The 13597-nt window shown below is 38.5% G+C and overlaps 1 protein-coding gene across 1 annotated transcript in view; it reads left to right on the top strand.

Annotated features, from left to right (window-relative positions):
* Positions 1-13597, top strand: part of LOC140729842 (eukaryotic translation initiation factor 3 subunit E-A) — a 163342-nt gene that overhangs the window by 81283 nt on the left and 68462 nt on the right. Inside the window, exon 9 of the mRNA XM_073050055.1 lies at positions 2535-2636. Within this exon, the coding sequence (XP_072906156.1) occupies positions 2535-2636 (102 nt within the window). The remainder of the gene's footprint in view (positions 1-2534; positions 2637-13597) is intronic.

The following is a 13597-nucleotide window of genomic DNA, read 5'->3' as shown; positions in this document are numbered from 1 at the left end:
ATTGTCATGGCACACATGCTTAGGGCTTTGAAAATTAACTTTTTGCAGCAGTACATTATAAACATGTCAAACATAAATTGACAAATCTCTTGAGAAAGTTCCTACTCGTTTACATGGATTTAAATTTAATCTTTCATGGGTGTTTCTATAATACTCTTGAATGAAAGTTCCAAAGGCAGTGTGTATGTATATTTATCTTTACTCTGGCAAGCCTGACAAAACTTACCAGAGTCCAGGTGTTGCTCAAAGTTTAAATTTGATGGCTTTTTATAGGGTTTGGGGTCTGGGTGTGGTTGGCAAAGCAAGTACATATTAAACTTTCCCACCTGGTTTCTTCTTAAAAAGCAGGGTTGTGTCACTGCCTCGCACTACTATAGTTCTTCAAGTGATGGTGCTCCCACATTGCTGTTGGAGTAACATTTAAAACTCCTTGAATAGCTGATGATTCCAGGTAGATTAGCTTTATTCATCACATGTGCATCAAAGCGTTTAGTGAAATGCGTCTTTTGCATCGAGAATGTGCTGCAAGTGCAGCCATGCTTTTGGCAGTAACCTAGCATGCCGGCACTTTACTCACCCTAACACATATGTCTCTGGAATGTGGGAGGAAACTGTAGCACCAGGAGGAAACCCATGTGGTCATGTGGAGAACGTTCAGCTGGCAGGAATTGAAGCCAATCTTAAAACCTTTGCTGTAAAATCAATGCACTAACCGCGACGCTACTGTGCCACCCTAGTCAAATTTTTCCAATAATTTAGTGATGGCTCCAATTACTTTAGCTCAGCATGTGGTGATCAGTTCTATACCCGAATTAGATGGCGGAATCTCAGATTGCAGCATTTAAATGAAAGCAGTTTGGTAAGCAGACAACAAAATGGAGAGCTGCAGCAGAATAGTAGCGTGGCGATTAGCGTAATACTATTACAACACCAGTGACCCAAGTTCAGTTCTGTTGCTGACTGTAAGCAGAATTGTACATTCTCTCCATGAGTGCGTGGGTTTCCTCGGGGTGCTCTGGTTTCCTCCCACATTCCAAAGACATGTAGGTTAGTAGGTTCATTGTCTCATGGGTACGATTGGGTGGCGCAGGCTCATGGGCCGGAAGGGTCTGTTACTGTGCTACATCTCTAAATAACGTAAAATAAAGTAGCTCTGTAATGGTAGCATCACTAGAATTTTAGTCAAAGTTGCACCTTTTGATTATATAGAGAACTGATCAGCTGGTTTCTTTGTGTAAGGATGTAATGTGTATTTTGTCAGTGCATTGAAATCACCTGCACCTGCTGGGATCATGATGCATATTGTTCAGCAGCAAAGAGCAGATTTTCATTGGATCTGCAATGTTGAGTCTATGGAGTACCATTATTTTGGATTATTCTACCTGTCTTGCCTTTCTCTCGTGGTGTTAGATGTAATTAGTAAACAGGGAGCTGAATGATGGTAGCTGATAAAAGCTTGAAACTGTTGGAGGTCGTGTCATTGAATAGTCACTGTCTTTCTGATGATTCATTCAATTTCGTTGCATCTGTCTCAGGCGATCAAACTGATGTTCTTGTTTCACAAATGGATATTTTTTGTGTTACTAATTCTGCAATTTCCTCTTGAAATTTCAACACATGGAATAATAAAGAGCATTAAACCAAGTTATTCATCCCATTGGGCAACCAATGGATATATTCAATCCTCCTCATCATTTCAATGATTGGTTTATTTCTCCTATTGTCATGTTTTCTATTCTGTTCTGACGTTAACACCCTGGAAGACAGTAGACATACTCTGTTTCCTATTCATTACTCATGGCTAGGCCTACAGAGTGATTGCTTTCACCCAAAGTTAGTGGACTCTGGATATTATTAATATACAAACTCTTACACCTCCGATTGGTTTCCTCTTCCTGCCCAGACAATTGGCCATTGCTGAACTTGTTGGCTTGACACAGGTGGATCATCTGAATCTTTAGTAAGGGAATTTGTGCTACCCACTGTCCAACCTTGTAGAGGTACCAGAGACCCACAAAAGGTTGGATTCAAAGAACCCAAATTCCATTTTTAAAAAATTTGCAAGATTTGAAATATCTATGATAAAAGTTATGTAGAAGGATCTTGCATACAGAAACAAAATACATGCTTTAGATTTACTATTATGGGCTGGTGGTTTGGAAAATAAGAACAGTTAGTCTATTTCTATATTTAACTGTGCTGAACATCAAGCTGTCTTTGCAGTCTGTGATATTAATATTTTAATAGCCAACAATTAACTTTGTGTGAGCTTTTATGTATGAACAATCAACTAAATAATCCTGGAATAGGTTTCATGTGAACTAGAACAATTGATTTTTCTTGTGCATAATGGCTCTGAAAAGAAATTGATTGTACTGGAAGAATCTTTTACCATGTAAAGGTGTGTCATGTCATTTCACTGAACTGTCCTTCAGTTTTGAAACCTGCTTAGAAACAGAGGTGGTAGTGATGTGCAACTTCATGATTACTGCTATTTCACTTCAGTAATTTTATTTTTTTGATGTTTGTTGCAGGAGTCTTACACATACAAAGACCCAATCACAGAATTTGTGGAGTGCCTGTATGTGAATTTTGATTTTGATGGTGCTCAGAAAAAGCTCAGAGAGTGTGAATCGGTAAGTTTGTTTCAAATCTTGTTGCGCTATTAATTCCTGCAGTTATCCATTGCGACAAGTACTCATACTAGTTCAAAATGTTTGAAAGAGTTCTGTGTTTCATTTCAAATACGAAGCATGTCTTAAACAAATGAGTGAACCTGTGTGTTTTCAAGTACACCTTTGTGATTACTGACATTTAGGAAAATCGTTAACATTAAAAAGGTGTGGAGGCTTTGAAAAGGATGCAGAAAGGTTTTACCAGAATGCTGCCTAAATTAGAAGGTATGAGCTAAAAGGAGAAGTTTCACAAACTTTGGTTGTTTTCTCTGAAGTGTCAGAGTCAAAGGGGAGACGTGACAGAAATTTATTCAGTTAGTAAGTTATAGATAGTGTGGGCAGTCAGGATCTTTTCCCCAGCAAAAATAAAGAAAGGTTGAGCACACTGGGCTAATTTGAAGGAGGAGTAAAAGTGTATAAAATTATGAGAGAGATAGATAAAATGGACAGCTGACGCCTTTTTCCCGGAGTAGCAATGGGCAGTACCAGAGGACATCCATTTAAGGTGAGTGAAGAAAGTATAGGGGAGATGTCAGGGATGGGCATTTTACACAGAGGGTGGTAGGTGCCCAGAACACAGCGTGTTGGGGGCGGATACAATATGGACACTTAGTGGTGTTTAGAAAGCTGTTAGACAGTGAATATATGAGGAATGGAGAGGTATGGATCATGTACAAGTTTGGTTTAATTTGGCAGTGTTTGGTGCACATATTGTGGGCTGAAGGCCTTGTTCGATGTTCTATACCTCCAACTTCCCTTCATTCACCTCTTCCACAATTTTGCTTGCAGTTGTATTGGCTGCAGTTAAACGCAGAGCATGAATTTCAACAACAACAGACAGTGTGCAATACTTTGTTCAGAAAGCTCTTCACAGTTTCATTACTTCATCCAAGTTTTGAAGGGCTTCAGAAAATTTCCCAATGTAAATTAAAGTTCAAGTTCAAAGTAAATTTACTTACAAAGTACTTGTATGTTATCATATACAAACCTGCAATTCCTTTTCTTGCGGGCAATCACAGTAAGTACAAGAAACACAATAGACCACACTCAGCAGGGCGGACAAAAACTAGTGTACAAAGAGAAGCAACTAATAGTGGAAGTACAAAAGAAAGAGAAAAAATAAATAACTGAGCAATACACATCGAGAACATGCATCTTTAAGGTTGCTGAAATGACTGTGCTATTTGGGTTAACGGGATATGATGAAGTCTGGTAAATGGTATTAGTATTATAATGTTAGATTATTATGTTTTTGTCTGGTAAAGCTACATATTGAACAGAATGTTTCTATATTTGACATGGGAATGTTGACTAGCAAAACGAGATTGAGTTCACACAGCTCTTGTACCATGATTCTGATAACAAGATCCTAGCATTTATCCTGCTACAGATGAAGTTAATTGTCCTGGAAATCTGAATTCTCTCTCATTCTCTCCTTAAATTGTGAGATTATTTCTTACCTTCCATTTACAAGGAACTTTCCTGAAATGTGGTATTGCAGTCACTGTATCCACAATCGTGGTTACTGCCTCTTTAAGCTGTCAGTTCAAGGTATTTCATTGACTCAAGTTTAAATAGTTTTCTTTAGTTTTTTTCTCTAATATTTTCTTTAAGTTCCTTTCTATTTTAGAAATACCTAGTCTTCATCTGTGAATGTAACTGCAAACTGAGATTATTTTTTCCATATCCTTTCTCCTGCATGATAATTTCTTCTGTCTAGGCCTGTGTTTACTTTCACTGTCATCTTTTTTTCATAGAACTAGATGAGATTTTACCATCTGCTTTTTGTGTCTGTTAGATTTAGCCTCAATCAAGTTTCTTCGTATTAATCTTTGGGTCAAGTCTCGGAAGAATCTAAAATCTTCTTCTCTAGGCTTGTGCAGGCTTTCTGGTAGCATTATAAGACTTCATTTAACCTAATTTGATTAGCCACAATTTGACCATATTTTCCATTTTTTTGGAGAATGTATTTATTTTGCATATTATGAATGATTTTAAATCTCTAATCTTTTTTAAATCAATTTCGCAAACCATCTTGCTCATCCCTTCCCTTACAACTACAAAGTTTTGGTTTTTGGATTTGGATTTTAAATCATAATTAGTATAATCAACTACTTTCAAGATTTTTTGAATGACTTTTATTACCCTGTCATATTGCGACTGTCTCCGTTTTGTTAAAGGTTATTTCCATTAGTACCACAAGTTAATCTATTTTGCTTTGAATCCTTCATTCTGATGTAATCATGTTAGCTTTAACTAGTTTCTATTTTCCCCCAAGGACTCTAATGTGTTCTTACCTTTGTTGGACCCTTTGCCTCTTTAATGATGCACTAGTACCAGTGTGTTGTACTCTGCCCTGAAAGATCATTTCATCAGTAGAGTGGGGATGAACTTTTAGGCATGCTCTTATTTCAACATGCATCCTTGATGTTCCTCTTTCTACTTTTGTATTGACCCCTGTCCAGGTTCTATTTTATTAATTTCTCCTGCTTGCTACCTGAGTTATATGTCAGTTTACTGAAGCTCTTCTCTGCGTAATAGTCTTCTTTCTCCACATGTAGTTTCACTGGCTCATGAGGTTAAACCAGTATTCCACACACAACTCTTTTCAGCCGCACACTTAACCTTATAATACATTTGACAATTTGGCACAGTTTATCCAAAGATCAATTTCCATGAGATGCTATGTGTTAGCTTGGACCGTAGCTTTCTGGGCACTCTTGGCAGGGTCCAACTCCTGGCTTTGCCTATATTGCTGGTTCCAATTTATATCACAACATCTGGATTCACAATCACTTCAACTTCTCTTCCAACTATGTGAAGTACTTGCTTCTCCATCCTCCTTTCTGTTTTGATGTCAGTTCAGTTTTCCCACCTTCATGCAAACTTTACCTCACCTGTCATCCTGCTCTCTGCACTCCCCAGTGCAATTGACCCACTTTTAGCCTCATGAAAGGCAACTAACGTGTGTAGGAATTGCTGAACTTTGGAATATCATGGATTCTGACAAAGTTCATCAAAGTTTTACAATATAAAGATATCTTGATATAAGCAAAGTGGCAAAAGTTAATTGCATTGCTTCTGAGTTTTTTGAAGGGAAAACATAAAATGGCATTCATAATGTGCCACGACCTCAAGTAATAGTTTTTTGAAAATAATATTTCTGGAGTTATTCTTTGTGTTTTCTGGTTTATGGTTAATGTGGCATTAAACTTGAAAGAATTAGTCTTGTTGACAGAATCATGTTAATCAAGACATTCTGGATTAATTTTCAGTTTGATATCTTCCAGATAAAATTGAGTCAAGTGGGAGAAAGTGCAAAGGCTGTTTAAAAAAAAAGTAGTAAGAGATCCTCAATGTGAATGTTTTCTTGTACACAGTTATGAGACCAGAGGACAACCTTAGCAGTGATTTAGTAGAAAGGAGTTTTAAGTAAAGTCATAGAGCTATACAACATGAAACAGGCTCAGCTTGTCCATGCTGACCAAGGCCTATCTAAACTATGCAAGGCTTATTGAGAAAGCAAAGAGGCATGGGATCCGAGGGGACATTGCTTTGTGGATCCAGAATTGATGTGACCAGTGGTGTGCCTTAGGGATCTGCTCTGGGACCCCTTTGTGATTTTTATAAATGACCTGAATGAGGAAGTGAAGAGATGAGTTAGTAAATTTGCTGATGATACAAAGGTTGGAGGTGTTGTGGATAGTGTGGAGGGCTGTCAAGGTTACAGCGGGACATCAATAGGATGCAAAACTGGGTTGAGAAGTGGCCATTGGAGTTCAACCCAGCTAAGTGTGAGGTGGTTCATTTCAGTAGGTCAAATATAATGGCAGAATATAGTATTAATGGTAAGACTCTTGGCAGTGTGGAGGATCAGAGGGATTTTGGGGTCCAAGTCCATAGGACACTCAAAGCTGCTGTACAGGTTGGTTGACTCTGTGGTTAGGAAGGCATACAGTGCATTGGCCTTCATCAACCGTGGGACTGAGTTCAAGAGCCAAGAGGTAATGTTACAGATATATAGGAGCCTGGTCAGACCCCACTTGGAGTACTGTCTATTCGCCTCACTATAGGAAGGATGTGGAAACCGTAGAAAGGGTGCAGAGGAGATTTATCAGCACCTCAGTGGTTGGGTATATGTTGCAGTCAGTGGTTAAGGATGAGGTTATGGAGTACTTGGAGACATAGCACAAGTTAGGACAAAGACAGCATGGTTTACTTAGGGAAAATGTTGGAATTTCTTGAGGAGATTAAAAATAAGATTGAGAAAGGAGATGCAGTGGATGTTACAAATTTGGACTTTCAGTTTTGGGCTCCTCATCTAAGAAAAGATGTGCTAGTATTGGAGAGGGTTCAGAGGAGGTTCACAAGGATGATTCCAGGAATAAAAAGGTTATCATATGAGAACTTTTGATAGCTCTGGGCCTGTACTTGCTGGAATTTAGAAGGATGGGGTGGTGGTGAACCTCATTGAAACCTGTCAAATGTCGAGTAGATGTGGGAATGATGTTTCCCATAGTGGGGGAGTCCAGGACAAGAGGGCACAGCCTCAGGATAGAGGGGTGTGCATTTAAAACAGAGATGCAAAGAAATTTCTTTAACTAGAGGGTGGTGAATTTGTGGAATTTATTATTACAGGCAGCTGTGGAGGCCAGGTCATTGGGTGCTTTAAGGCAGATCTTAATAGATTCTGGATAGGATATGGCATCAAAGGTTGCAGAGAGTTAGCCGGCTCGATTGGACAAATGGTCTAATTCTACTCCAATGTCATCTACTCGAATGGAGTCATCTTGGAGTTTTACTGGCAGCCTTGGAGGGACATGGCCTGCAACAGCAAACTGATTGTTATTTGTTGTAGGTTGCCACTCTGACTATAAGTATGAGTGAAATAGACATGAAAATGATTGACTGCGAGTAGACACCGGATTTATTGTGGGCCTCATGAAAAGAAGGCTTTAACCTAAGAATACTGCCTGGCAGAGTTTTATCCAAGTGGAAAACATGTTTCCAAAGCTGACAGTCTTCCTTGACCCAGTATAATACTCAGCAATAAATCTGAGACTGGGTGAGCAGATGAGTGGAAATATGGCATTCGGCACTGCTGTATTATGATGCCTCCATTTATAAATTCATCAGGAGCTGGTATGGATCCATCTGGAATTGTGGTGAGCTGGATACTCTATTCAGGGCCAAGAACTGCCCTCTAGCAGAAATCTGCCGGGTCCTTGGCAAAACCCAATGAACATATGGAATAAGACTAGGATATTTCATTTCTCTGGGGTTGTCCTAAGTGCGAAGAGAGTTTGTTGCTTGATTTCTTTTGCATGGTATTTTGAGGTACATTCCTGAGCAAAGGCTCAGAAGGAATTACTCTCCTAGCTATTGAATAGGGAACAAATCGGATTAAATTAATTGGGACTCGTTAAGCATGAAGTACTAAAACTTTAAATGTCCTTGTTACCTAATGTACCAATACTGTTTTATTAGCTTAATAATTTGATGCATTTCTAAATCGCTGTCCTGCATTAAACCTGGTATATAATAGTGCAACAGTGTGTTTGCTCTTTTTATGGGCAGTTAACAGAATTTGCAATGTGCAAGCACAGAAACTACAATGATTATCTCAAAATTAGTTGCATGTAGTTTAAAATTTATTGCTGGAATGTCACCCACAAATCCTGAAACATTGGTTAGTATCACATTTAAAGTAAAGAGTGTTTCTGGTATGGGGGGGGGGGAATTGAGGGTCTCCTCCAGCGTCATCTTTTGTAACCCATCCTACATTGGCATTGAAAAGTGAATGGTAGTGGTGTGTAATGTGAAGATGGTGAAGCTATTCTAAATGGGCTGTCACTATTTATAATTGTATGAGACATTACAATGAAATTGCTTCAAAATCTGTAACATCATTTAGTAATAATTTGAATAAATATATCCATTGCAGAAACTTAAATAAACTTGTAAAATGTATAATTTGTTTTGTCAACTCTGACTGTTGAAGGCATAAAAAATGCAGTTTTTTTTTTGTAATTGTAATCTCTGATTTAAACTTGCAAATTGGATTTTGAAAGGCATGTCGAAGAAATAATAACCAAAAGTCAATATGATTAAAATTTAAGATGCTTAGAAATCCTAGCAGACTTTCAATGGCAATGCTGATCAGGGTACTATGCTGATATTTTGTTCATCCAATAAATAAACATGTAATCCATCGTGTAACTGAAATAATGGCTTCCTCATAAAATTGTTCAATCCACGTCTTTGTGGAGTTTTCTCGGGGCAGTCATTGCCTTCTTTTGCTGTCGGAGACATTGGGACATTTTTTAAAGTTATTTTTCTGAATATAGTTATTTCCAACTGCTCTGTAGGAAAGGTTCATTTACCGTCACAGATAACTTCACCATTGCTCTGTCTAGTTTATGATTTTGCTGTATTATACATCTGAAGCAGCAAGCTACGAGCATAAGGATAATTTTGCAGTAGACTTATTTTAGAAATTTAACCAATAATGTGTTCACTCCCCCTAATTATTTTGTCACATTCATTCTTCATTGAATATTTTTAAACCTCCTTTGGTTTTCGGAGGCTATCCTTAAGTTGGATTTTCTATGTGGCTAAGTTATGTGTCCAGGATGTCTACGTAAATATGTTGCAGCTTTCAAAGAGGCTATTTTGGAACACTGAACAGTGCAGTAAAGGTCAGGTTACTCTTAAGATCAATATAATCCTTCCCTCCTGCATAGCCCTCCATTTTTCTATCATTAATGTGGCAGATGGAGTTCAACCCAGATAAGTGTGAAGTGGTTCATTTTGATAGGTCAAATATGATGGCAGAATATAGTATTAGTGGTAAGACTCTTGGCGGTGTGGAGGATCAGAGGGATCTTGGGTTCCGAGTCCATAGGACGCTCTAAGCAGCTGTGCAGGTTGACTCAGTGGTTAAGAAAGTGTACGGTGTATTGGCCTTCATCAATCGTGGAATTGAATTTAAGAGCCGAGAAGTAATGTTGCAGCTACATAGGACCCTGGTCAGGCCCCACTTGGATATTGTGCTCAGTTCTGGTCGCCTCACTACAGGAAGGATGTGGAAGCCATAGAAAGGGTGCAGAGGAGATTCACAAGGATGTTGCCTGGATTTGGGAGCATGTCTTATGAGGATAGGTTGAGTGAACTCGGCCTTTTCTCCTTGGAGTGACAGAGGATGAGAGGTGACCTGATAGAGGGGTATAAGATGTTGAGAAGCATTGATCGTGTGGATAGTCAAAGGCTTTTCCCCAGGGCTGAAATGGTTGCTACAAGAGGACACAGGTTTAAGGTGCTGGGGAGTAGGTACAGAGGAGATGTCAGGGGTAAGTTTTTTCACTCAGAGAGTGGTGAGTACCGTAGATACCGGATTATAAGCCGCTACTTTTTTCCCACGCTTTGAACACTGCGGCCTTTACTACGGTGTGGCTAATGCATGGTTTTTTTTCATGCCGCCAAAAACATTTTGCCTCATAACAGTAGACCAATAAAATTGATGAGTAGTTCACAGAGGTCCAATGAAATTGTACGATAAATCAAGCGCACTTTCACAATTAAATTATTGTAAATCAGTCATTTGTACTCACCCTCATCAACATGGAAAACACTCGAAGAAAAGCATTGTGCTGCCTTTATGGCAGTTATTTAGTTTATAATATTTTCGCTTAGTAATTCATTTGTTAGTATTTTCTAGTTAAAGTTAGAAGTGTTTTAAGTATATTTGTTTTCTGTACTACATCCCGGGATGCTATGACGTCACATCCGGTTTCGCCGCGTCTTGTGGGGAAATACCGGTTTGCGATAAACGGAAAGGTGGGGGGGGAGCGCATTAGACCCGCGCGATGATGCAGCTTTTAAGTTAAAGGCGATCAATAACTTTTCCTGGTAGGCTGCAGTATATATTTTTTTACCAGTCGTTAGGAGATATTGGAATGTTGTTCGTGCACTGTTCAGTAAAAAAGTATACGCAACGTAATTTGTGTGTTACCGATACGTATGTATATTTAAAAGTAGCCGTGTTACAGGCACGGTTCGAAAAAAAGCATTTGCAATATGTATTTGTTTATGTTACCATATGGATTTAATTAAAAGTTAAAAAATCCTCATGTGTAATATCTTTCTGTGTAAATATCTCATATTACAACGTGGGACGCCTGCGGCTTAAAATCCGGTGCGGCTTGTACAAGTACAAAATTGATTTTCTTTCTAAAATTAGAGCCTGCGGCTTTTAATCAGGTGCGCTCTGTAGTACGGAATCTACGGTACTTGGAATGGGCTGCTGGCAAAGGTGGTGGAGGTGGATACGATATGGTCTTTTAAGAGACTTTTGGATAGGCACATGGAGCTTAGAAAAATAGAGGGCTATAGGTAAGGCTAGTCATTTCTATAGTAGGGACTTGTTCGGTACAACCTTCTGGGCCGAAGGGCCTGTATTGTGCTGTAGGTTTTCTATGTTTCTAAGAGTTTCTTAGATAGCTGCTCCCTGGCCTGTTGAGTTTCTCTAGTATTTTGTGTGCTGAACTGGATCTCTAGCATTTGCAGAATATCTTTGTGTTTAAGAGTTTTAAGTACCTCTAACATAGAAGATACAGTAGGTAACTTCCAGAGAATATTCCTGAGTATTATGGATGGAACTTTTAATTGAGACCTTCTTCAGGTTCGTAGGCCTCATAGTCCTATTTACATATTTACTTACCATATAATATAAGAGTGGAGCAGTAAAATGTTGGCAGAAAAAGTTAAAAATTTAAAACTCTTGTGGCCAAGATCATGACAGCAGTTATAAGTTCAGTTGAGTTGCTGTTGAATGGTATTGTGGCAATGAGGTGCGATGTGTGAATAGTTTGAATTGCCATATCATCAGTATGGATTCTTTATTCTTCCTCTTGTGTACCTGGTCAACCATCTTCCTCAAAAGGTGTCCTTTTGTATTTGATCCATTTGGGCAAATGATAAACCATAATAAATGTTGTTGAATTGGTTGGTAAACCTATCGAAATTACTTCTCCATCAGGAGTTCAATAAAAGCTTATATATTGACATCTTGGAAGTATTCTATTTGACCACATTTTCTGTTTTGATTTTTAATTTCTTTGGACTTCTGGCATTGTTCATCAATTTTTCAGATTTACTTACTAACTCTGAAGTCAGTGTAGATTTCACCAGATTTTGACCGTAAGGAAAAGTATATTTACTAAAAGCTTGGGAATTGAAAAAGTAAGGAAGTATATTGTCTCATGGTACCTTGAGTAAATACTGAGTGGAAGGAGCTGAGGGTTATGTTAATAGCTCCAACAGTGTCTGAAATTCCACTACTCCCAAATTCCAGCAAGGTTGGTTTATATGGTAACCTGAGCTTTTTATCCCGATAACCTCAGAGACAAAAAATGCTATGTTGCAAATGTAAAACATAGATAATCTGCCTATCAACTGGCCTTCAATGAGGGATAAGTAGTTGACATTTCACATGTGTGCCCCTTCATTTAGCCTACTCTTTATTTCTCGTTCCGCCAGAAAATGCCTTTTCAGATGCTCCGCCAAACAATTAAAATAGGACTACTCAGCACTTGGTATTAACTGCAAGTTGCCTGTAGATGAAGCCTGTGGATATGATTTAGAATCCCTTCCTTTTATTTTCTAATAAATAAAATAATGGATTGGCATTGGGGTGGAGGGAGGAACAGTGATCTCTGGGGAAATTTTCAGGAGTGTATTAGGTGTCCTGCATTGCCATGGCTAAATTACCCATTTTAACCAAAAGCTGCCTTCTCAGTACATTTGTAATTATCTTGCTGAATTTACTGATTTCATCATATTCAGATGCTGACCAGAATCAAATGTGCCTCATTGCAGTATCTAAACATTCCAGGAATTTTCTGCTATTGCCCATACATCTTTTCTAAACGGTTTAACAATTGGACATTATTTGTTTAGGCAGAAGACAACCTTTCAAGATTGATTGTCTTTTAACCAATCCTGAAATGGAGACATCTTTAACGTGCAATACTAAATGGATGGGAAGTTGACCTTCCCCTTGCATTTTGTATACACCAAGATAGTGGATGTTGCTGACATCCAATAAGAATATAAGAACTAGGAGCAGGGGTTGAATGTAGGTTCCTGCCAGTCTGTTCCATTAAGTTCATGGTTGATCCAACAATGAATTTAATTTTCCTGTTGGTTGATCTATAGTCTGTAATTCCCCTTTAGTTCCCAATTGTTTCTCTCAGCTTTAAATGTGTTCCACAGTTCCCTGGGATAGCGATTCTGAACGTTCATAACTCTCTGAATAACAACATTAATCTCAGTTTTGGAGTTAACCTTATTCTGAAAATGTGTTCCCTTATTCTGTTTCCTCCCTTGAGGGTAGGGTGGAGTAGCTTGTCAGCTTTTACATGTCCTTTTGGAATCTTTGTTTCAATTACTTCTCATTTTACTGAATTCTACAGAATATCAGCCCAATCTGCACAACTGTTCCTCATAAAGCAAGCATTCCCCAAGAATCAATTTAAAGAGTCTTTTCTAAACAATTGGACTGTAAATTGCAGTAAAGAAGCCAAAATAGTGAAGGTGTGGTCTCACAAATGCTTTGTGCAGATGCAGCAAGGTGTTTGTACTTTTATGCTCCCTTTGCTCCATAATGTTCTGGCAAGATGGCGCTAATGATCAATGGGGAGATATCCTGCAAACAGCTCATGACACTACTAGATATTCTTCTTCTTTTACATATACTTCTGAGCTGTGATTGATTGCTACCTTTAATTTCCATTTTAATCTATTTTTGAACCAACTAAATGATCTGGCACTTTTGTGATCTCTTGGGGGCTTTGGCAAGGTTGAGAATGGAATGTGCAGGGTGGCCATCCATCCCTAATGGCAGAGTACAATCCTGTAGTCGG

The sequence above is a fragment of the Hemitrygon akajei genome, chromosome 1 (assembly GCF_048418815.1).
Source record: "Hemitrygon akajei chromosome 1, sHemAka1.3, whole genome shotgun sequence".
In the NCBI taxonomy this organism is placed as follows: domain Eukaryota; kingdom Metazoa; phylum Chordata; class Chondrichthyes; order Myliobatiformes; family Dasyatidae; genus Hemitrygon; species Hemitrygon akajei.
The sequence above is the reverse complement of the archived record's forward strand: the minus strand, read 5'-3'. Positions and strand labels throughout refer to the sequence as shown.